The 24759-nt window shown below is 51.8% G+C and overlaps 2 protein-coding genes across 10 annotated transcripts in view; one reads left to right on the forward strand and one right to left on the reverse strand.

The window, feature by feature from the left end:
- SULF2 (sulfatase 2) overlaps nucleotides 1-23241 on the reverse strand; it is a 130207-nt gene extending 106966 nt beyond the window's left edge. For 4 of the 9 annotated variants that reach the window (XM_074005508.1, XM_065523270.2, XM_065523272.2 and 1 more), the window contains exon 1: nucleotides 22523-22670. The gene's annotated coding sequence lies outside the window, so the exon portion shown is untranslated. Of the gene's footprint in view, nucleotides 1-21314; nucleotides 21383-22522; nucleotides 22671-23030 lie in introns of those variants that run through there. The other 5 variants (XM_074005509.1, XM_065523271.1, XM_015429947.3 and 2 more) reach the window with 2 other exon arrangements.
- LOC141407780 (uncharacterized) lies at nucleotides 6822-24077 on the forward strand. The gene is made up of 6 exons (XM_074003192.1): nucleotides 6822-6864; nucleotides 8169-8288; nucleotides 8815-8941; nucleotides 21647-21831; nucleotides 22073-23346; nucleotides 23596-24077. The coding sequence occupies exons 1-6, from the start codon at nucleotides 6822-6824 to the stop codon at nucleotides 24004-24006; spliced, it is 2160 nt and encodes a 719-aa protein (XP_073859293.1). The 3' UTR covers nucleotides 24007-24077.
- Nucleotides 24078-24759: the final 682 nt, after the last annotated feature.

Consider the following 24759-nt stretch of genomic DNA (forward strand, 5'->3'; position numbering starts at 1 on the left):
GGGTATGTCTTTATCAGCAGCGTGAAAACAGCCTAACACATTATCAGTGGCCCATGTCCCTCCGTCGGGAAACACTATGGGATGCTTTGCACTTGAAACTATGGGTGCACCAGCCAGCGTGCACATTCACGTTCCTTCAGAGACACAGAAGTGCAGTGCTAATATTGGGAGAATTCCGATGGGATACCCTACAAATAGTAACTCTCTGAACCCAGAAACCAATCCTCGTAGAAGCTTTGTGAAAGCTTGCAGCACACTCCAGTCTCTGCTCTGAGCTGTTTGCAGGTGTCAACCCAATTAATATGCACACCCAGCCGTCAGTATTCCACCCATTTTATGGATGAAGCAGCAGAGGCACAGAGTTAAAATCACTTTCCCACAATCATATGGGTATGTAAGTGGCAGAGCACGGGTTCAAACCTAGTCTGGCCCGATTTGGGCAGCTCAACCAGGACCCCCTGGAAGCAGATCTTTGAGCAAGTTCCTAAGAGTCTTCCAGGCTGTCTCCTCATTTGCCAGGTGGCCAGGTTCCCTCCGAGGGCCTTTTTGGCCCTGGGCCTGTGATGCCAGGGTACAGGGGGGCTGGGAAGGGCCAAGGCCTGGAGACAGCCATGAATAACATAAGCCTGTCTCTCATTGGGAGCCCTGGGCTGGGTCAAGATGGAGCCCGAGGCACAGTCAGCTGGACTTTGTTCCTGGCTCCCATGTTGGTTTCAGAGCACCCCCCACTCCTGGGCAGCTCTCACCCGCTATCCTCTGGATGGAAGTCAAAGCTCTGGCACCAGAAGCCAGAGAATAACAGGAGCTAATTATTTCATCAGATCAAGTCATCAGTGGGTCGATTTTTGATGAATTCCCCTGGCTCGGACTTCTCCTGGCCTCGTGCCAGTCTCTCTCCGGATGCTGAAGAAATCAATTAAAGATGACACAAGGGATTCTGCCTTGTTTTTTTCCTTCTTCTTGGTAAAATATTCAAAGTGGCTGAACCGAGAGAGCACCCAGTGAACCCATGCAGCACCAGCCGCCTGCCACTCCTTCCCTGCCGTGGACAACACCTCTCCTTCCCACCAGCTCCTTTCCAGGTCCCTCTGGCTCCTCCTCTCCATCCTGAATCTTCTCCGGGACCTTGGCAAAGGCTCCCCAGCCCAGGAGACATCTCTGGAAACACCTAACATCCTGAGCATTTCGAAACATCATTTTTACTTCTCAACTTCTCTGCCGATCTGCAGAAAGAAACTGGTCTCAGAGTGACTGATGCCCCCGCCTTCCCAATGCCACACACCACAGCAGTGAACAAACACCCGGGACCTCATCCAGACCGGTTTAGAGACCCAGATAGGCTGTTTTCCTCTGAGGATCCCCAAATCCAACAAGAGGGGGAGAGAGAAGTTTGGGAATGATCAAGCAGCTGAGGTGGTGGGAGAGGAAGAAGGGGCCAGAGGCAGGAGGAGGCACTGGTCAGACGGGAAACGTCCACGAGAGGCAGGAATAAAGCAAACTGTGGGTGTGCAGATATGTCCCATGCGCTGGGGCCAGAGCCCGATAACAGACCTAGCAGCCTCCCCAGGTGGTCCAGAGGGCCTGATAATTTCTCTCTTCCTTCTTTCACTTTACAAGCATGTATAAAGGGCCTCCCATGAGGCACAGTGTTCAGTGATAGGAGAATCCTGCCTGGATTCCAACAGCCTCCTAACTGGTTTCCCTGCTTCTACCTCGTCGCTTCCATCAAGCAGCCAGACTGAGCCTGTTAAAACAAAAGCAAGGGCCTGCCTTCCTCCACTGAACAGCCTTCAAGAACTCCCATCCCACGTAGAGTAAAACCCAAAAAACCTCCAAAGAGGCTACAAGAACCCACCCAACCTGCTCCATCACCTCTCCGACCTTCTTGCCTTCCCCTCTCTCCCTTGCACACCTGGCTCCAGTCACACGGTCTCTGTACTGTTCCTTGCACATGCTAGCACACGCCACCCCAGGGCCCTTGAACTTGCTGCTTTCTCTGCCTGGAGCCTTCATCACGTTATCTTCATCATCCCTTCTTCCCCCTCTTCAGGTCTTTGCTCAAATTTCACCTTGGCAGGTTAAAACCGAAATCTATGCCCTCCCCAGTAGCACTTATCCCCTCTCACAACTAGCTCCTTTATTTCTTTGTGGGTGTCCTCCAGCAGAGTATCAGCCCCATGAAGGTGCAGGTTTTTGTCATTGTGTTCAGATCTATATCCTCAACAGTTAAAACAGTGCTTGGGGCATAGCAGGCATTCAAAATATTTACCGGCTTAACAAAGAATGATCTCCCGCCTCCTGCTAACAACCCCTATTAGTGCTTTGAGGCCACAGGTGTTCTTACTGTATATAAGACCAACACAGGAAACACCCTAGAACAACAACGATGAAGGATAGCTAACATGACAGGCCCTGCACAATTCTAAGCACTTTTAGTGTGTGAACTCATGTCACCCTTACAACAACTTTGTGAGTTGGGATGCTCCATTTACAGACAAGGAAGATAAGGCACGGACAAGCTCCAGGACCTGCCCAGTGTCATGCAGCATGGGTGCTGAATACTGTCCCTTTGGTCCTCCCTTCCCATCTTCTCTCCACCCCCAAATCCAATAAGAGAAGGAGAGAGAAGAGTTTGGTAATAATTAGGTAGCTGAGGTGGTGGGAGAGGAAGAACAGGCTAGAGGCAGAAGGTGGCATTGGTCAGACGGGAAACACTTACGAGAGGTGGGAAGAAAGGAAATTGTGGGTGCGCAGATACGTCCCATGGGCTGGGGCCAGAGCCCCACAACAGAAATGGGGGCCTCCTCAGGTGGTCCAGAGAGCCTGATCATTTCTTTCTTCCTTCATTTACTTTACAAATATTTATGAAAGGCCTGCTATATGTGAGGCACAGTGTTCAGTGAAAGGAGAATCCTGCCCAATTACAACAATAATCCACTCTTCCCTGTCCCCTGGGAGGTTCACTTAGATGTGCCACCTCCAAGTGACAGATAAAGCAAGCAAGCCAGTATTACTATTTGTACACAGACATTCTGACCCCAGAGCCTACTCTTTTGACACTTATGCTGACTTAGAAAGCAACAAATGACACAAGGGACTGAGGTTAAGTGTGTTGCATAAACAGGAAGAGGAAAGGGGAAACTGCTGACCTGGAGCAGTCAGGGAGGGCTTCCTGGAGGAGTACTTAGCATAAACTCTGAGCAGCCTCATAGGAGCAAAGTTCTGAAGAATCCACAGGATTTGGATAGCCCGTGAAGAGGAGGGTAGAAGACAGGATGCTTCAGGCAGGAGAAGCAGTTTGGGCAAAGAGCAGGCAGAGGAAACAGAGAGAGGCCCCTGGAGGGGTGGGGAAGTGTGGTCCCAAATCTCACAAACCCAGAAGCTGTCTAGACAGGGGATGACACACGCACATCTGTTAAACCGTACACTCCCCTGTGTCTCCCCTTCTTCCTGGCCCCAGGCTTTCTCCAGCCTCCTCCTCTTTGGGGCTGTCAAAGAAAGCACAGAAGCTCCTGTAACCTGCGGGCCACAGCTTCTCCCTGTCTCCCCTACCTAGGTCCAGGCCATCTGGTGGCTCTCCTTGCCTGTTCTTGGAATTCCAAATGGAGGCAGAGAACCAAGCCGGCTTTCAAGAACAGGGCAGGGGACAGTAGAAGGGTCATTCAGAGGCGGGACGGAAAGATCAGGTTTCAAGACAAAGGCTCAGGATCTGGAAAGGAAATTAGGGGCATAAAGACTGTAGACCAAAAATGCAGGGCTTAGGAACCCAGTTACCTGCCTAACTATTGATGTAACAAGAAATGCCTGAAGGCTCGTGTGTGCCAGGCACAGTTCTTGGCACTGTGGATAAAGCAGTGAAAAGAGAATTCCCTGCCCTCCTGGAAGTGATATTCTAAATCAACACAGGAAAAGCTGGAGTTGAAAGACTCCAGCTACATGTGAGAATGATCAGAAAAGAGGACTGGAAACAATGGCAAACCACAGGCAAGCTGTGTGAACAGAGTGGCCATGGATTAAAGTCAGAGCACAAAGGAAATTTAGAAACAATACATTCAAGTCTTAGGAAGCTGAGCACCGAAATGTTTTGTATGTCAAGTGGGTAGATGTTTGACAGGCCATATAATTCACACCCTCAAATACCTGAGCATCTGCTACTTGCCTTATGCTATTTCATGATCCGTTAAAAAAAAAAAAAAAAGAACAGACAAAACTCTTGATTCTCACGGAGCTGACAAAGTGGACAGAGGCAAGAAAATAGCCTGATACTTACTTGGGGGAAAATGCAGCAGGAAACACGCTGAGTAGGAAGAGGGGTATGATCTGGAGCTAGCCTGCCCGGGTTTGGATCTCGGCTCCACCACTTACCTAGACATTGGGCAAGGGTCTGAACCTCTTGTGTTCTCAGTGACTTCATCTGGGAAGTGGCGACGCTTACAGCACTTGCCTACAGAGTGGATGGTTTAACATGCACGGAGCCTTGCAACAGATCTGTATGCAGCAAGTGCCCAATAAATGCTGGCTTGTGTTCTCTGCTAGGTTTGGGACACCCAGGATTATCTCACCTCCTTTCTATAACAGCTCCCAATTTTCTTGGGGATCTGAGGCTGGGTTGGTGGCTCACGCCTGTAATCCCAGCACTTTGGGAGGCCAAGGCGTGTGGATCACTTGCGATTCAGAGTTTGAGATCAGCTTAACCAACATGGTGAAACCCCATCTCTACTAAAAATACAAAAATTAGGCCGGGCTCGGTGGCTCACACCTGTAATCCCCCCACTTTGGGAGGCTGAAGCGGGTGGGTCACAAGATCAGGAGATCGGGACCATCCTGGCTAATGCGGTGAAACTCCATCTCTACCAAAAATACAAAATTAGCCGGGCGTGGTGGCACATGCCTGTAGTCCTAGCTACTTGGGAGGCTGAGGCAGGAGAATGGCGTGAACCTGGGAGGCAGAGCTTGCAGTGACCTAAGACTGTGCTACTTGCACTCCAGCCTGGGCAACAGAGCGAGACTCCATCTCAAAAAACAAAAACAAAACAAAAACAAAAAACAAAAAACAAAAAAAACCCAAAATTAGCCAGGTGTGGTGACGTGTGCCTGTAATCTCAGTTACTTGGGAGGCTGAGGCAGGAGAACTGAGCCAAGATCATGCCACTGCACTCCAGCCTGGGCGACAGAGCAACACTCCATCTCAAAAAAAAAAAAATCTTGGGGCATCCTTTTCTCCCCACCCTTGGTCCACAAAGTTCAAATCAGGCTCCAGTTCCGGAGCTACAAGGCTAGATCGTGGGATCCTAGACCTGGGCCAATCAGAGCCTCCCCACCCCCTGCCTCAGTGATGGGCCAGAGTCATCCAGGTGCTTTGGCCTGACTGGTCAGGAAGAGGCATCCAGTCTTTACAACTGGCTAACTCACTCCATGTGGTTCCAATGTGAGGATCAGGGACGACAGCGACACCACCTTGTCTTAAGTGGGGTCGGGAATGAAGCCAACACACAGAACAGAGCAGTGCTGTGAAATGCAACATACTTGGGACTTAACAGCACTGGACACCTGGATCCAGCCAAGCCTGAAAGAGGAAGATTTGGGTTGGGTTCTTTGTTTCAGGCCCAATAAATTCCTCTTTAAGTAGTTTCTGTTTTCTTTGTAGGTCAGTTTCCCTATACGTTGACTCAGGATCAGGAGTGAAATTCCCTTTTTTCAATTAGGTCATTCCTAGTTGCTCTTTCTGTCACTTGCAACCAAATGAACCCAAACGGGGAAGCAGGCTGGAGGCAGACGGCTGACTCAAGTGGCTTCCTGGCCACCTTGTGCCTGTGTGAACAGAGGCCTCAAGGCACGGCCTGCCAGCCCACGCTAGGCCTCCTCGGCCTGTGCCCAACTCTCCGCCTTATTGAGGGCCAACTCGCCCATCCTTCTTTGACAACTGATAACAGAAGGCGGTGTGGAAAAGTGGAATGAACCTGGGTGTGGGAATCACAAACTCTGGACCTGACTTGGCCACTCTGGCTGTGACTTGGGCCCTCCCTGGCCCTCCGTCCCTGAAGCAGGCCCTGCTCTGTCATTCCCACCCCAGTCCCAGTGCTGCTCTCTTCAGAGCACTTATCATAACTTATCATAACATATTTACTCTCTGGCCTGAGAATTTTTTTTTTTTTAATGGAGTCTCGTTCTGACATCCAGGCTAGAGTACAGTGGCGTGACCTTGGCTCACTGCAACCTCCACCTCCCAGGTTCAAGTGATTCTCCCACCTCAGCCTCCTGAGTAGCTGGGATTACAAGCACCCACCACCACATCTGTCTCTTTTTTTTTTTTTTCTGAGACAGAGTTTCACTCTGTCGCCCAGGCTGGAGTGCAGTAGAGTATGATCTCGACTCACTGCAACCTCCACCTCCTGGGTTCAAGTGATTCTCCTGCCTCAGCCTCCTGGGTAGCTAGAACTACAGGCAGGTGCCACCATGCTCGGCTAATTTTGCATTTTTAGTAAAGACGGGGTTTCACCATGTTAGCCAGAATGGTCTCGATCTCCTGACCTCGTGATCCGCCTGCCTTGGCCTCCCAAAGTGCTGGGATTACAGGCATGAGCACCCGGCCATGCCTGCCTAATTTTTGTATATTTTTTTTTAGTAGACATGGGGTTTCACCATGTTGGCCGGGCTGGTCTCGAACTCCTGACCTTAAGCGATCTGCCCACCTTGGCCTCCCAAAGTGCTGGGATTACAGGCGTGAGCCACTGCACCTGGCCGGAGTTTTACTTTATAGAGGATCATCCCTTCACCAGAAGCTTGCATGGGCAGGGGCTGTCTCTTGGTTGTGCGACGCCATGATCCCAGCTCCTGGCACAGCCGACGTGCTAATTCTTCCAGGTAGTCAACCGAGATTTCCTGAGCACCTACTATGCTCCCAGCCCTATTCTCCGTGCTGGGAATCAGGAGAAACAATTCTTCATGGATCAGACACCAAAATAAATTACACAGCGTATGAGGCAATGTGTACCAAGGAGATCAAGTCCTAAGGAGGGAGGCTGGAGTGCTAGGGGGTGAGGGGGTGTAACTTTAAATAGGGTGGGCAGCAAAGGCCTCTCTGAGAGACGACAATTGGGTGGATCCCTGCAGGAGGGGAAGGAACATGCCTTGTGGATATTTAGGGGAAGAGCATCCTAGACACAGGGAACAGAAAGTGCAACTGTCCTGAAGTAGGAAGACGCCTGAGCGGGGACCGGAAAGGGGGCAAGCATGGCGGCACGGAGCTGAGTGAGGGGGGCTGGGGGTTCTAGCCTGTGGGTGATGTGATCTGGTGTAGTTTTTCTTTTTTTTTTTTTTTTTTTGAGACGGAGTCCTGCTCTGTCGCCCAGGCTGGAGTGCAGTGGCAAGAACATAGCTCACTGCAACCTCCATTTCCCAGGCTCAGGCAACCCTTCCACCTCAGCCTCCCAAGCAGCTGGGACTGCAGGTGAGGGCAACCATGCCTGACTACTTTTTAAATTTTTGGTAGAGATGAGGGCTCACTATGTTGCCCACACTGGTGTTGAACTCCTGGACTCAAACAATCCTCCCACCTCGGCCTCCCAAAGAGCTGGGATTACAAGTGTAAGCCAACATGCCCAGCCCTGATGTAGGTTTTAACAGGATCCTTCTGACTATGTGAGGGGCACAGACTTCAGGGCATGAGGCCAGGCACAGGGAGGCCACTGAGATGACCAGGTGGGAGCAGGTAAGGGGAGAGGTGGACAGTCTCTGGGTATTGTTCAGTGAATGAATGAATAACTGCACGGTGGGAACACTGGAATTGGCTGAATGCTCCAGTTACTAAGAATACTGTGTAACAATTTACCACAAAACTTAGTGAATTAAAATCCTGCTTTTATTCTCAGAGGCTCCTGATCAGGAACTTGTGCAGGACATGGCAGAAAGGGCTGGTCTCTGCTTTGTAACATCTGAGGCCACTACTGAGAAGGCTCAGCAAGGCCTTGGCTTGTCTGGCAGTTGTTGCTGGCAGTCGGTTGGGGGCTTGGGAGGGGCTGTGGAGTGGGCACCTCCATGTGGCCTCAGTGTGGCTTGGGCTTCCTCACAGCATGGCGGCCTTGCAGTAGGGTCTGATTTCTTACACAACAGCGAGGGTCCCAGTGATCTTCATCTTTTCTGCTGTCCCATGGTGTTCCTTCCACCAGGGCTACACACGTCTGGCCAGATTCAAGGGCAGGGGACACAGACCCACCTCTCAACAGAGGAGCATCAAGGTCCTACCATGGATGAGTCTGCAGGGTACCATGTGGCCATCCTGGAAAACAGTCGGTCCTGCTAGGTCACAGAGGCTGGCCAGGCCTGGGGCCACATGGGCCTCCCCTGTAGTACATCCTCCCTCTTAGGAAGTGAAACCTGATCTGAGTCAGCCTCTGTCCATCCCTGCTGTCAAGGCTGGGCATTTGTGCTCAAGCCCATTTCAAAGAATCCCTGAGCCTGGGAAAGTCCTGGGGTGACCTGAAGATTGCCCCAACCCCACTGTTCCTTCTCACATGACCCAAGGGGGTTAAAGGCACGACGTCGGGTCCAGGGGGTTCTGAGCAGGGCAGAAGGGTGAAATGAAGGGCTCGTACTGGGAGCCAGAGTCGCAGCAACAACCTCTCCCCCTTACTCTGGAGAACACATCTGCTCAGTTCTGTGTGTGCTGGAAACATTTCTTCCCATTTTTTAACCACCCCCAGCTTATTTTTAAGTAGAAGGGAAGCCACCTAACAAACCCAGAAAACCCCACAGAAGAATAAGATCTAATTTGGGGAAAAGGCCCCAACCTCCCCTAGCTCTTCCCTTTTGCAGAGGCGAGAAATTTTCCAACTCAGGCTCTGTCCTTGAGCCCTGTGCTCAAAGCCGCCGTCAACATGGAGGTTGCCCTGGAGTCCAGGAGGGAAGGCTGCTGGCCCTGGGAGCCCCTCTCATCAGGCAGGTATTGGCTTGTCAGTGGCACGAGGGGGCCGGGGGGCGGGGGTGGCGCGGTGATGATGAGGTTCTGCAGGCTTCCAATGGGGGTGCTGGGCCAGGGCTCCGGGGCCAGGCTTGGAAGGATGCTAATCATGCCTGGCTGGGCAGGAGACCTGGAAACATCTCCCAACCTGCCAGAACTCTGCCTGGGATAACACAGCTTCTCCTGGGCCAGAATCAACTGCTGCTAGAGTTGTTTTTTTTTACAGGCGGCTCCCAGGAAGTTTCTGGCAAGATGGAGGCTTCCAGGGCAGGGGCTCCTGATTTGAGGCAAATGGTACAGCCCGGTCTGCTCCGAAAGGGACGACAGGGCTGATGGTTACCCTCTGTGCTCCATCCCATATGCCAGGGTCTCAGGACAAATAAATGAATTTTTTAAAGTCTGGTATAAGTAGAATACCCAAATCTGGGCCTAAATTCATTCATTCATTAATTCATTCATTCCCTTTCTTATTTCAGTAAATTTATTTAGAAAGAAAAGTCTATCTTGGTGGAACCAGCACCCATTGCCATAAACCTGGGTCTCTCAAGCTTGGCACTACTGGCCTGTGGGCGGGGTCATTCGTCGATGGGGGGACTGTGCTGTTCATCGCAGGGTGTTCAGGAGCGTTCCTGACCTCTGTCCATGAGATGCAAGTAGCACCCACCCCAGCTGGGACAATCAAAATTATCTCCAGACACTGCCAAATGTCCCCCTAGGGGGCAACACTGCCCCTAGGTGAGAACCCCTGCCATATTTAGATGGCAACAGTACAAACAAAGGCAATGACACTGTGGTTACATTCCTGCTTGCCAAGGCCTCTGAGCTTCCCTTTACAGTGGGAGTAGGTCTCCTTGAAGACCATGAAGGAGGAGTTCATGCGATTCCCCCCTTGATGACCCAGAGGCTAGGAGGAGACCAGGAAAGGAAAAGGGAAAAAGGAAAAGTTCAAAGTTTTTACTTTGGAAATGGCATTTCCAGTGGAGCCCAGGCCCCACCCCGTCTCTTATCCTAAATCTAGGCCACTTCACTCACTCAGGTCTCCTGCCAGACCTTCCTCCCGCCATGACCTGCACATGATGAGATCAACACTATTTACGCCCTGCGTGTGGACTGCTAAGATGAAGACTACACCTCGATCCGGTCAGTGGGACCTGGTTGGTGGAGGCCAGCGGTCTGGCACAAGACTTGGCATTGCAAGAAGTCTGGATGTTGTCTGGTGACCTTTGGAGAGAGATATGTCTACAGTGGCCTTTGTCTAAAGCAGGGACAAAAATGCAAATGCCTACAAGGGTCGGGCAGGAGACCTGAGTGAGTGAAGTGGCCTAGATTTAGGATAAGAGACGGGGTGGAGCTTGGTCTACATGGGAAATGCCATTTCCAAAGTAAAAACTTTCTATTTTAAACACTGAGTGGGCTCCATAAAGCCCTGCTGGAGCTTGGCCTGGGAGCTATGTGCAACTCTTCCAAGCTATCCAATCTTTCCTGAGCACCTACTATGTGCCACATGCTAAGAAACAGCAGTGGCCACAAGGCAGGCCAGGCCTCTGTCCTCACAGAGCTGTGACACCTTGGTGGAAGAGAACATGAATGAATGAAGATGAATTTCAGATTGTCTTAAAAGCTTTGGAGGAAGTTGTCAGGTGATAGGATGGACAGTAAATTGGGAAAGGCCTCTCTGGGATGAGGAGGTGGCATAAGAAGTGGCATCTGAGCTGAGAGCAGAGGTGGGCAAGAAGCCAGTCGTGGGCAAAATGCTTTCTACGCAATGGAGGAAGTAAGTGCAAAGGCCCTGGGGTGGAAATGTGCAGAATGAAACCAACAAGGTACAGCCCAGCACAGCAGTGTGGCCCACAGGAGGCTGGACACCCCTTTGCCCCAGCCCATGCCTTCTGGGTAGGCCACACCCGCTGTCCTTTCTGGCTGTTTAGAGGAAGTAGAAATCAGATACAGAAATTCCCACCTCTGTTCTTTGTTCCTTTGTCTCAGCTGTGGACAAAAGCTTCCCTGGCAGGGAGTTACAAAGTTATTTCTGCAAAAGGCCTTTGGCCAAAAGCAATAAAGTCGGACTTGAACAGAGTCATTATTCACGCCTAATTGTGGGCTGGTTCTCAGTGTAGACTGCCACAGTGAGGACTGACAATTCTACCTTTTTAACCCCCTCCCCCTTTTCAGCCCCACATTTTCTTAGCCTAGCCCTGCTTACCCCCACAGAAAATGTATTTATGTTTCTAGAGATTGTCATTTCCTTCGAGAAGAACATAAAAGGAATAAAAGGTATTTTGACGGCTCGGTATTAATAATCCAATTACTACTTTCTTTTTCACCCAATCCACAGGCGAGCGTGCCATCCTCAGCCAGCTTGCCCCTGCTATTAGCAGATGAGCTGCTCATTAGCTCACCTTGGAAACGGCCCGATGCTTACAATTATTTCAGAAGCCGGGAGAAGGAGTCAGAAGCAACTTTTACCAAATCACCCGCTACATTTGGAGATGCGAGTGGAGTGCCTTTGGAACGACAGGTCGGCTTCCCAACGTGGCGTGCTGTGCAATCTAATTAGCGGCCGGAAATAGACCGGCAAGTGGGAGGAAAGCCCGGGTCAGAGGCTCTGCGAGCTGGGATGAGTCTGGATCAGTTTTGCCGACTAGCAGCCTCCCCTGCCGGGGGGACTCACTGGGTGTCACCAGGTGTGGGGGTGGAAGGCAGTCTCACTGGCGAGGCGGGGTCTGGGAGGAGGGAGTGCAGGCCTTGAGCCCAGGTCCCTCATTACTGCGCATGCTCTCCTCTCAGGAGCCAGAAGCAAACTGCCATCTTCTGGAGGGGGATATCGAGGCATGGCAGGGGTTCTAGGAGTTGACTTTGCCCCATAAAGTGGAGAACAGCTTCCAGACCCCCAACAGCACCTGAGCTATGGGGCCCTGGAGCTGGAGAAGCTGCCACACAGATTTGCGCATTCCACTTATACCGGACTTTCAAAGTCCATTCATTCGTTTTGAAATGTTCATTGCTCTGCCAGGGGTGAAGTCACCTATGCAGAGGCAGTGCAGAGATTTCTAACTATTTTTGTCCATCTGGTCCCCTTCTTTTGACAGCACCCCAGCTTCCTTTTGAGGCCTACCTCCCCTCTGCCAAGATGCCCCCATCCTCTCTGCCAAGGGATGATCATGTGACCAAGGTCAGTCAGTCAGACTTTCTCACCATGTCCCCAACTGTCAAATAAAGTGTCAAGGGCAGAAAGAAAAAGTAGGGGTGTATTTGTCGCTTGGGATGGAAACCCTCCTTCGGGCGGCTGCTAGTAACTCGTGCACCAGGGTCCCCAGAATTTCCTTAGTTCCTGCCCTGTCCTTTCCTGAGCCCCCCAGTAAATCCTGTCTCAGCTTGAGATAGCAAGTGCTGGGCTCTGCTACCTGCAGTCTGTGATGAATGAGTACTTTGGTGGACTCCAAAAAGCCACACTGCCTGGTATTCAAACCCTTGTGTGGGCCCCACCCCATGAAACCGGGCTGGCTTTGTGACCTGTTTTGACCAAGAGAAGGTGGCAGAAGTGATGCTGTGCCAGTTTTGTAGATACGCCTTAAGAGGGCCTCGCAGCTTTCATTTTTGTACTCTTAGAAATCAGGCTACCCTGAGCCTGCCATACTGTGAGGAAGCCCAAGCAGCCACAGGGCAGAGCCCACATGGAGAATAACTGAGCTCCCATCTGGTGACCAGCAAGAGCTGCTAGCCATTTGAATGAGGTTGTTTTAGACCTGCCAGCTGATATCATAGCTGAAGAACCACCTGGTCAACCCACAGAATCGTCCAAAATAAAATGTTGCTACCTTAAGTCACTGAGTTTGGAGTGGTTTGTTACACAGCAGAAACACAACCCAAGAATCCTCAGTGACACTGATCAGAGACTATTCCCCCAACAGAAATGTCACAAATGACTATGAGGTTAAGACTTTCAACCTCCTGGGCCAATGAACATTTGGAGGAGAACATCATTCATTCATTCCTTTAATCATTCATTCAAACAGCCAGTAAGCCTAGCACAAATGGTACAAAGATGAACAAGCTTCAAGACCTCCTGTTCTAGTGAGGGCATCACACACAGTGCCTCAGTTTCCTTACTTATAAAGTGAAGATGATATTAGGCCCTGTTTCAAAGGCTTGCTGTGATGATGAAATGCTGGGCAAAAGTAATCAGTAGATATCAGACATTATTATTACTACACACTTGCAAGGCACATTGTTAGTGTCTAGGGACACTTAAAACAATGTCCCTGGAAGTGTAGCCATTTGGTACAAAGTATCACAATGGGAGACGAACCCAAATGCCTACACGGGCCGGGCAGGTAACGTAATCGGGTGAAGTGGACCCATAAGAAAACCGCACACCCCCCTTCCTCTTCAGCTCTCATCTGGCCACTTTCGGTAGAGATAGAACAGAGAAATATCGCTCCACAATGAGAAAAACAGAAGGGAAAGTGCCATGAAAAAAGTCAAATGAACTGGTTCACAATCTCAGGCTATAGGGAATGGTGGGGACCCCATCTCCCCATTTTTCAGGAGGAGCTGAAAATCCAGATTTTTAAAATGCGAAATCTCGTAGTTGTTAAAAATCTGACAACTTTCTAAAAGGTTCAAACAAAACATGTCCGTGAGCTGCACAGAGCCCCTGGTTAGCCGGCCTGTGATATCCTGTTCTACCAGCATGGCAGAGCAAAGAGAGACTTCGTTGTGTCTCTTTCCTCCTTTACAAAACGGGGCTGTAACTACCCCGCATCGCTGAGTAGTTACACATTCAAAGGATGGAGCACCTAAACCACCACTAGCCTGTAGGAAGTGCTCGGTAAATGTGAGCTTTCAGGAGGGTAGGCTGGGGAGCGGAGATTAAAGAGGCTGGTCTCCTGGGCTGTGACAGCTGTTCTTTCAGGAAGGGACAATTTAGGGAAGGGAGCTGTCTTTTCAAGGGCAAATGCAGAAATATTCAACTCAAGAGCCCTCATTAGAATGTCACACCACTGACCTGGAAGACTAGCTTGGCCCAAGAGTCATCAGAAGTGGGGGGTTCCACCAGCCCTTCTGCAAGGCCGTGAGGTCCCTGCTGTGGCATAAAGGGGACGATCCCTCCTCTGCAAGCAATGCTAGCACAAAACCCCAGCTCTGGCACCGGGGAGCAAGTGACTGTGTGTGAAACCAATCCTCCCAGCCACCCGCTTAGCTTTTTGCAAATGACTAACAGTTTTTGACATCCCTGCCCTGAGCAGTCACCTTCCAGCAAATACGAAAGCCAGATCTGCCTGTAGCTCTCCAAGCCTCTTTCTCTTCTTGCTTCCTTCATTCAAAAAATATTTACTTAGTATCCAGATTGCCACCCTGGTTCTTAGTACTGCGGATACAGGGATGAACAAGACAGACGATGTCCCTACAAGCACAGAGCTTACTTTTTACTCCACAGAGAGGACAAAGGACAAATAGGCAAACCAGGCTAATTCCAGAGAGTGCTAAGTGTTATCAACATAAAACGGGTTGTCCTTCCAGCATTCCAGGGAGGTGACATTTGAGCTGAGATCCAAAGGATCGGAAGGAGCCAGGCCCTTTCCCAGTGTTTGATTTAGAGGTAAGAGCAAAACCCAACCCCGGACCAGTGAAACAGAAAGCAAAGTCTGCTAGGGTGGGAGTGTTCTGGCAAGGATTTTACTCTCCGGTTAAAAGAGAGACAGCAAGGAGTCCTGCCCTATAGTCTCACTTTGTAGGGAGATGCGACATCTGGAGCTGTGGCAGCAATATTGGGACGATGAGGCAACAAGGCCAAAGACATGATGAAGACAGAACAGAGGCTTGAAAGATCCTGGGACCTTAGATGACACTGTTGTACTGAAAAACCAACCCCTGGACTCCCCTGCTTTGGACTTGGTGTTATGTGAGAATTAAATGTTTCTATGGCATAAGCCACTGTCAGTCAGAAATGTGATTCCTTACAATGAAACCATTTCAGTTCACATTCAAATGATCAGGACTCTAAGCTACTAAGAATTATAGTAGGCTTTCCTGGTCTTTGAAATATCCAGATAAGTGGACTGCAATCAGAAGTCTGTGGATAGTATCTGTCTCGAGGGCAGACCAGAACTGTGGCTTTCAGATGGTCTGATTTTCACCAGACACAAACTTCTCCAGGCTTCTGTGAGCTGACAGTGCTTTCAATCTCTTTTCAAAGAGTTCCAGACCAGGCAGGGTGGCTCACGCCTGCAATCCCAGCACTTTTGGACAGTCGCTTGAGCCCAGGAGTTTGAGACCAGCTTGGGCAACATAGCAAGATCTCATCTCTACCAAAAAAAAAAAAAAAAAAAATTAGCTGGGTGTGGTGGCCTGTGCCTGTAGTCCCGTCCTACTTGGGAGGCTGAGGTGGGAGAATCACTTGAGCTTGGGAGGTTGAGGCTGCAGTGAACTGAGATTGTGCCACTGCACTCCAGCCTGGGTGATAGTGTAAGACCCTGTCTCAAAAACTAAAAAGCTCCTCTTCTCTGGCTACTGGGGCGGGTCAAGTCACCCACTGGGGTCCTGACCACGAGCCAATAAGAAAAGCTATTGGCCACATTCTTCCCCTAACACATCTGGCTTCCACCTGGCCAAACACATCTTTGGTACTATTCTTGGTCCCTGGGGATTGCCCTGTCCACCAACTTACACACACAAGACATAGCCATAACAACTCTGAGTTTGGGATAGAATTCATCTAAGATGCAAGCTGGGCCCAGGTATGCAGAGCAATGGGCCAGGTCTTTTATAAGATGATGCTCCATGGCAGAGGCCAGGGCCACTGGGCAATGTGTGCTTTGGAATCATATTAAGAGAACGTGGGGAATTCAAAATATTCTGGTTAGAGAATTCCACGAAGTCCTGGTCTGGGCTGGAGGAGAAGCTCTGAAGGCCTCGCCAACAGCTGTTCTACCCAGAAGGCATTGTGCTGCCTATGAGGCCCGAGATCCCACATGACCTTAAGCAATTTCCCAAGGGCATCTGTGGCAGAGCAATGAATATTTAGCTCTGTTAATCACTGAGAAACCAGTCAATAGAAAAGGGGAGGCTTAGCCCGAGCCTTCAGGAACTTCTTAGAAACGTCAGAGAGGTGAGCATGTGGGATGTGCTAAAAATATTCATCAAATAGATTCATGACGGGCACTGGGGAGAGGTTGGGGGGAGAAAACCACACTAGAAAACAAAACACATTCTCTCTGGATGATTGTGTCCACTCCCACAGCTTAAAATAACATCGATGTGCTGATAACTCCCAAACTTAGGTTACCAGCCCCGACTGGCTGCAGACATCCACATTCACCACCCACTGAGCTTCCAGACACCCAGGTGGGGTTCAACTCAAACCCAACATTTCCACGTCGGAATTCCAGATCACTCCTCCCCCCAAAACCTTCTCTCCTATCTTCCCTATTTAGCAATCACCATGCACCAAGCTGCCTAGTCACCTTTGATTCCTTGGCAGGATACACCACGAATATTTGGGCTGAATCATTTTTCATTGTGGGGTCATCCTGTACGTTGCAAATTTAGCAGCATCCCTGGCCTCTATCCTCTAGATGGCCCAGTTGGGACAACCTGTACTGTCTCCGGATAGTGCTAAATGTTTCCTGGGTGTCAAAATCACCCTCAGATGAGAATCAAAGCCTTTTCCCTCACTCTGTAATCCAATCCACTAGGAAGTCCTATGGGCCCTACCTCCAAAATACATCTCCAATCCCCATTTCACTCCATCTCCATTGATATCACCACGGTCCAAGCCACTCTCGGGCCCTCCCAGATGCCTAACAGTCCTGGTGACCCCACTTCCATCTGCATAGCATGCCTCTCACAGGAGCCAGCAGGATCTTTTCGAAACACAAATCATATCATTCTCTGACTTAAAACCCTCCAATGATTCTCCATGTTATTTTTTATTTCTTTTTGAGATGGGAGTCTTGCTCTGTCGCTCAGGCTAGAGTGCAATGGAGCAATCTCAGCTCACTGCAACCTCCACCTCCTGGGTTCAAACGATTCTCCTGCTGCAGCCTCCCGAGTAACTGGGATTACAGGTGCGTGCCACCATGCCTGGCTAATTTTTGCATTTTTAGTAGAGATGGGGTTTCACCATGTTGGCCAGGCTAGTCTTGAACTCCTGACCTCAGGTGATCCACCCGCCTTGACCTCCCAAAGTGTTGGGATTACGGGTGTGAGCCACTACATCCAGACAGTTATCCATTTTATTTAAAATGAAGTCTAAAATTTCTTAGCAAGGCCTGTATTTCTCATCTCCGATGTGCCCTCCCCCACTTACTCCTGACCCTCTACCCTACTTTTTTTTTTTTTTTTTTTTGAGACAGAGTCTCACTCTGTTGCCCAGGCTGGAGTGCAGAAGTATAATCCTGGCTCACTGCAACCTCTGCCTCCCAGGTTCAAGTGATTCTCATGTCTCAGCCTCCCAAGTAGCTGAGACTACAGGCACATGCCACCACGCCTAGCTAATTTTTGTATTTTTAGCCAAGATGCAGTTTTACCATGTTGGTCAGGCTGGTCTTGAACTCCTGACCTCCAGTCATCCATCCGCCTCGGCCTCCCAAAGTGCTGAGATTACAGGTGTGAGCCACTGCGCCCGGACTACCCCACTTGATTTCTATTTGTGTTTGGAGCAGGTGTCTGGGACAGGCCTCTCCCACTGCCTCTGGGCCTTTGCACTGGCTGTTCCTTCTACCTGGCATGTTCTTCCCCCAGATCTTTCCAAGGTGGACTCCTTCCTAAAATCTAGGTCACAGCTCAAAGGTCACATCCTCACAGAGGCCTCCCCTGACAGCCTGCCTAAAGTTGCCTCCCACCCCATCACATCATGCAGTCATTTTTCTTTTAAAATTTTTTTTTTGAGACTGAGTCTCACTGTGTTGCCCAGGCTGGAGTTCAGTGGTGCAATCTCAGCTCACTGCAACCTCCTGGGTTCAAGCGATTCTGGTGCCTCAGCCTCCTGTGTAGCTGGAATTACAGGCATAGAGACAGGGTTTTGCCATGTTGGCCAGGCTGGTCTCAAACTCCTGACCTCAAGGGATCCTCCCACTTCGGCCTCTCAAAATGCTCGGATTATAGGCATGAGCCACCATGCCAGGACTATAGCATCTTCCCTGCCTTCTGACAGCCCCTGCGTTAGACAGGAAGACAGAGGCCCACGCTCCAGAGCCCTCTTCCCCAAACTCTCCTGCCGGTATAGAATATACACGTGACACACTGGTCATGCCCCCCAGCATCCAGGACCCTCCCTGGAAGTTTGATTCAACAGGGTCTGGTCTTTGCCTTTTCAAACAAACACTGCCAGATGATTCTCACGGTGGGAGGTTGGACAAACACTGCCCCTGGCCCCCAGAAAGCACAGGATCAAGGCCAGGCCCTATCCTTCAGACAGTAAGGCAGAAAAGTCAGGCTTTTGATGTCTGCTGGCCCTGGTGGAGGGAGAGGCACTGCCCAGGCAGCGTGTTTCCCTGGTCTCCACCATGGCCAAAATGGAGATGGGTCCATCTGGCCAGCATTGCTCACATGAGTGGCCCACCATCGTAGGCATTGGCCATTTGCCTCTCCAGCATCCAGGCTTCCCTTTCACTGGGGACTCCCCCTGCTGTTTCCTTCCAGGGTTTGGGGTCTCAGCAATCAGCATCTATCCAGCTCCAGGGAGAGGCCTGTGAGCCTGGCTTAAGCTGATTGTTGGCAACTCATTTCCTCAGCCAGTGACTGGTTTGGACAAAAAAACAGTCCAATCAGAGGGAACCATGGGGCCCGGGTACGCGTTGCCAGATCGGAGGCTTGTTATTTCCTTTTGGGCTTACTCTAGAGGGGATGAGACCCCTCTGTTCCATGACATCTGACACCTAAGTTACGATTACAGTCAATGCTTACTGAGGGCTCACCTGGGTCAGATGCCCTGCTAAGCACTTGACATTGATCATCTCATTTCATGCTTACCACAAGCAGGAGACAGGTGCTATGATCATCATCATTTGTTGGATGAGAACATCAAGGCACAGAAAGGTTAAGTAGCACGCCCCAGATCCCACTGCTGGGCAGGGAGCCAGGCAGTCTGGCTCTCCTCGCCATGGTGCCCACAGCTGCCAGGGACTACCCGCCCCAGAGCTGGAGAGAGACACCAGCCCCATGGAAGGCAGAGGAGCAGTGGAGAGGAATGGATTCTCACGACAAAACCTGAGCTGCGGGTCCAGCTGTGTCTGAAGCTAGCGTTAGTCACCTAAGGACTTTTGGTTATGAAAACCAGTAAGTCCCCTTCTTTTCTCCTTAATCTGGCTTGAGTTTTTTTCTTCTCTTTTTCGGTTGCTTGTAAGGGAAAGAAATGATTACTTTACAGTCCTTCTAGGCAAGTACCCCTAACTGATATTCCATTTACAACTTGCACACAGCAGCTGCTCAGTAAATGCGGATGGACTGCTCTCCCTTCCGGTCCATTCACCGCTGGCTCTGTACCCTGACACCCAACTGTGGCCAGCCCAGCACCTCTTCCCCTTTAGGCTCCAAGTGAGGCCTCGTTCCCTAGCAACCACCCCAATTAGGCAACCATGCCATTTATCAGGATGCCAATTAATTATAATGATCTTAATGCTCTCCCAATTAGACAGTGCCTTCAATCCGGCTGGGCCAGGGGTGTCTGTAGAATCTCCACCAAGGCCCATTCCAAGGAGGCCCAGGGAAAGCAGGTCTCAGGGAGGGCCCCCCTCACCTGCAGGTCAGCATTGAGACGCCCCCATTTTCCACATCCACCCAGGCCTGACACAGAGCACCCTGGCACCACCCCCAGGGCCAGGCCAGTGAGACTCCATCACCAACCACAGGAAGGTCTCACCTCTAGGAGAGCTTTCGCCCTCTGGCCCCTGTGCTCTGAGTGGGCTGAAATCTTCATCTCAGTTCCCCTGGCTTTTCCATCAGCTGCATTTGATGTTCCCTTTGCATTCTGACTGGGGGAGGGGAGAGTGTGTCTGCTCACAAGCAGAAGAAAAAGCACCAGGCAGGCACATGTTTTCCTTGGGGCAAAAAACCCCAAATACAAACCCGTGACTCTCTGTGTGAACGGTGGGGGTTTATGGAAAGTTGAAGGGCTTCGACTTTGCAAAGTCTGACTGTCTGAAGGTGTTTTCTTCCCCTGCATATGTGTTTCTTCTACATCTGGGACAAAGGCCAAGGTCATGGAGGAGAGCCCAGTGGTTCCAAGTGGATCCTGGAGCTTGAGGGCCTTTTGAATCCCAGCTCTACCTGTGACCAGCTGTAGGCAAGTCACAATCACCTCTGTGCCTCAGTTTCCTCATCTTTAATATGGTAACAATTGCAGTACTTACCTCATAGGGTGGATTTAATGAGTGAGATATCAGGGCTTAGATCAATGCCTCAGATCAGGCCCATACAAAACTACTTAAGTGTTATCAATTATCTTAAGTCTGGACTAAACCTTTTAACTACAAGCTGGTCAGAAATGCTGATATTTTTCTCTAGGACAAGGATTCTGGACTCCTTCTGCAGGACTGAAGTCTTAAGATCAGATAATGGCCAAAGCTTGACAGAGTTGGGTGATATTCTGCCTGGTTAACCCAGCTGCCCTCTTGAGGCAGGTCCAAGCAGATAAACTAACCAGTGCCAGAAAAAGTGAGAAGGAAATGTTATGTCCCAAATCAGGTGTGAAACTGTGTATCAACTGGGTTCTCTGGACAGCAGCTGAACTTGAGGACATGCGCGTGCACGCACGCACACACACTGCTATGCTGTCCTCCTCCAAGACCAGACTTTTACAATCAACCCATCGTTCTACTCTCAAGTTTGAAATTTTAACATGTTATTAGGGTTTCAGAAAAAGCCATAAATTCAAATAAAAAACCCAAGAAGTACACACAAAGCTCAAACCCCAAACCCACACTGACTCTCGGCTGCAGCAGTGATGCCAACATCACGGCTTTTATGTACATAAACTTGGCCAGGGAAGGAAGAGGCCTTCATGTACAAAGGTCCAAGATGCCATCCGCCAAGCCCACCACCTTCGCCTTTCAAGCTGCTTATTAGAACGCTAAATTACACACCTGACAGGCTGTCTGGACGAGTTTTCTCTTCTCTATGATGTGGGACAGGCGAAGCTGGGAGAACATCTCTTATAGGGAAGGGGCTTTCATTCTGTCCTCCCCACCCCCTTCCTATACTTAACGATTGGCTCTAATTTAATTAGAACCCTCTGGTGGTTCTGTAATGGGAGGCGGAGGCTCAGTCAAGAAATCCCCTTCACTATTCACTACAAGCTGAAATCGGGAGAGCGCGCAGATCCGGGGTGTCCTCCAGAGAAAGCCCTTCTCACCTGCTCCCTGTCTCCCCCTGAGAACCTGCTCCAGCGCAGACTCTCCGCACCAAAAGTGGGGGTGGACCCTGTGGGAAATATGCAGGGGACAGATGGAGGAGCGAGAGGGCGGGAGTCCCAACATGCACAGATGAGCAAATACCCAGATTGAAACGTAAGCTGAATGTAATTACTTGGTTAATTAAATATTGACTTTTAACTCAAAAAGTGATTAAAACAAGCTGCAGGAAGACTGTCCAGAAAGGGGGGCAGGGAATGAATCAAAGCTTTCAAGGAGGGGGTCGTCACAGGCAGGTCTAGCTTGCTCTTCCTACTGTGTGCTGGGCCTACAGCGTGCAGGTGGGAAGCTGCGGACCGAGGCCAGTGTGCAAACTAGGATTGCAGGCTTCCCCTTCCATCTTCCACCCCAAGACGGCATCTCTCTACCCTGCTGCCCTCCAAGTGAACCGGCAGCTTCTGGCGCGCAGGAGCCAGATCCTGTTCAGCCGCGTTTCCCTGGAACAGAACGCGGTGCCTGGCACGAGGGGGTGCTCCAGAAATGCTTGTAGAACGAATGAACGAACTACTATACGGAATGTTTGTTTGGAAAAGTGCACTCCTAGAATTCACCGCTAGACTTCTGAAACCCCGAGGAGCCGAAGAGGGGAGCATCTCTCCGCCAGGCGATGGAAACTGGTTCTGCCCTGGCCTGGGAGGAAGTCTGCCTTTTCGATCCTGTTTGCCCTTTCGATGTCTGCGAGTTTCCAATTACTCTGAAGATCCGGCCCACTGCTTCCCCGAGTCCTGCCCGGACAAGCCCCACGTGGGCTGGCTTCTAGCCGGTCCCTTGGGTCTAAACCCCAAGGGTCAACAAGGCCATGCCCCTGCGGACGGTGGGCCCATGCGCGCTTCCCCCGGGGCCGCCTGGGCTCGGTGTGGCGCGTCCGCGGGTCAGGGGCGCGGCGGGAAGTCCTCGCCCGCCCAGCCAGCCAGCGGGGTCAAACAGGTCATCCCCCTGCGGCCGGCCGGCGCCGGAGCCTCCCTCCTGCCTGCAGGGTCCCACCTCCGCGAGCAGCACTGGGGCCGGAGCCGGGCGGTCGGGACCGGCCCCAGCTCACCTGGGCGGCGCTCGCGGCCGGGCTCACGCTGGGGAAGGCTCCGGCCGCCGGGAGTCCCCGCCCGAGCCCCGCGTCCCCTAGCCATCCACCTGCCCCCCACGCCCCACTCACCAGCGCACACGGTCCCGGCGGCCTCACCAGGCGCGGGGCGCCACCGCCTCTGCCGCAGCCCGGCCGGGCCGCGGGGCGCAGGGGACTCCGCGCCGCCGCCGCTGCTGCTGCTGCCGCTGCCGCTCCCGCCGCCGCCGCCGCCGCCGCCGCCGCTGCATCCCCCGGCGAGCGCGGCTGCTCCTCCTCCTGCCTCCTCCCCGCCCCCCAGCGCCGCCGCCGCTGCCGCCGCCGCCCCCGGCCCCCGCCCCGCGCGCTGCCCAAGCCAAAGTCCGGCTCCGCGCCCCGCCCGGACCGCTCTTAAATCGCCCCAGCCCGGCCGGCCGCGCTGCCCCAGCCAGCCCCTTGGCACGGCGCTGCCGCCACCTGCCCGCCGGCCTCCGCGCAGGGAAGGCGGGCGCGCTTCGGGGCGGGGAGCGTCGGGCCGGGAGCAGCGGACGGCGGGGGCCCGGGGCGCGGGGGGCCCAGCCAAGGTGCCCTCCTCTAGCCCTCCGCGCGCGAGCGCTTTTACCTCCGGCTCGGGGGACGCGCGGCCCGCGACCCGGCTCTGCCTGTCCCCGGCGCACGGCCCCGGCCCCGGCCCCGAAGTCCAGCTCCGGACGGGGCAGTGGACGCAGAGCTGGGGTCCCGGCGGCTCTCGGCCTCTGGATGCCTCCGGACCCGGCTGGCCGCGCTCCCGGCGCCGAGCGCGCACCCTCGCCGGGAAACACAGACGCACACTCACCCGACACACTCTCGCTCCCGCTTGCCCTCGGTGGAGAGTTGAAACAGATGTGGGATTCGCCCAGGAGCTGGAAACGAGGGAGGGAAGCGAGCCAGAGCCGTGTGTGCGTGTGTGTGTGTAACACACAAACCAGGGGGCATCGCTAATAAATCAAATATCGTGATAAATTCAGGAGGGCCATCGATCAGGTCCACTTGGCTGGAAACGACGTGAATCTGCCTCTTTTCTGCTTTCTTCTCCTCTCTCGGAGCTGGAGGGAGCCAAGTGTTTCGCGGGGCGTGCGACAGCCCCGACCGGGCGCTCCCCTCGTAATGACACGTTAATAAATGTTTTCTTTTATCTGCTTTCACAGAACTCGCCCCGGTCTGCAAACACTCGACTGCCTTTGCTGAAAGCCTCGCGCTCGCCTCCAACCGCACACATTTGCCATTGGAGAGGCCGGCGCCGGCCGCGACCCCGCGGCTCAATCGCAGGGCAAACCGAGCTGCCCGTGCGCGCCCCAGAGCTCCCCGAGAAACTAACTTGGGCTCAAGTGAAAATAGCAGCTGTTGCCCAGAAATGGCCCGGGAGTAGCAAAGAAAAGAGAAACCGGCTTCTTCCGAAAGGGGAGGAATTCGACTCAAGGGGGTGCTGTCTACCGCGGTTTCCGCTGTCCCTCGCGCCACAGAAGAGGCCGGAGGGGGACCGGCCTGACGCGGGTGGGCAAAGAGCGAGCAGAGAACCCACCAGCAGCTGCAGAACACACAGCCGAGTTGCTTGCTAAGGGGAAACAGACGCCGCTGTAGGAAAGCACTTGTAAGCAGCAGTAACTTATTAAACCTTGTGACAATCTCACACAGTAAGTTACTATGCCCGTTTTACCATGGAAACCAAGAGAGGTTTAGTAACTGTCCGAAGATTGCACAATTATAAGTGGTGGATCCTGTGAAGCCAAGAAGCCTTAGCTCCAGGCTCATGCTCTTAAATCCTAGGATGTTTTTACTTTTCAACCTAGCATCTCCTTTCTGTGGTGTGATCCTCCATGCTAGACTTGTCAGAGACTTAACAAATACAGACCTCTATGGGGAGGAACTTAGTACTAAAAAATTATTCATTTTTTAATCTGAAATTCAAATCGGATCTCCTGTCTGGGTTTGGGGCTCTAGGCTCCTCCCCATAACCTCTGTTAGCCACCCCAATCAAGTTAGAGCCTAAATAAATCAGAAAAACCTTGAACTTGCTTTTCCAAATCAGGTGCTGGCCCTACCATTGGCATCACTGATAAGGCTGATCAGCTCCCACCTTCTTCGCCTTGGGACAGAATGTCAGGCTTCACCATCATAGACCAAAAAATAATGGAGACCCCTCTCCCTCCGCCTCATCTCTGTAGAAGGACATATATATAATTTAGAATTTTCTAGTAGTGCATTAGAAAGTGAAAAGAAACAGGTGAGGGCGGGGCACAGTGGCTCACGCCTGTAATCCCAGTATTTTGGAAGGCCAAGGTGGGCGGATCACTTGAGCTCAGGAGTTCAAG

Source organism: Macaca fascicularis, chromosome 10, assembly GCF_037993035.2.
Source record: "Macaca fascicularis isolate 582-1 chromosome 10, T2T-MFA8v1.1".
Taxonomy (NCBI): Eukaryota; Metazoa; Chordata; class Mammalia; order Primates; family Cercopithecidae; genus Macaca; species Macaca fascicularis.

Coding starts and splice junctions, on each gene's coding strand:
- LOC141407780 (XM_074003192.1), top strand. CDS start 6,822: ATGATCCCAGCTCCTGGCACAGCCGACGTGCTAATTCTTCCAG. Junction 6,865..8,168: donor CGACGTGCTAATTCTTCCAG/GTAGTCAACCGA, acceptor TCCTTCCACCAG/GGCTACACACGTCTGGCCAG. Junction 23,347..23,595: donor GAAGCGAGCCAGAGCCGTGT/GTGCGTGTGTGT, acceptor CTGCTTTCACAG/AACTCGCCCCGGTCTGCAAA.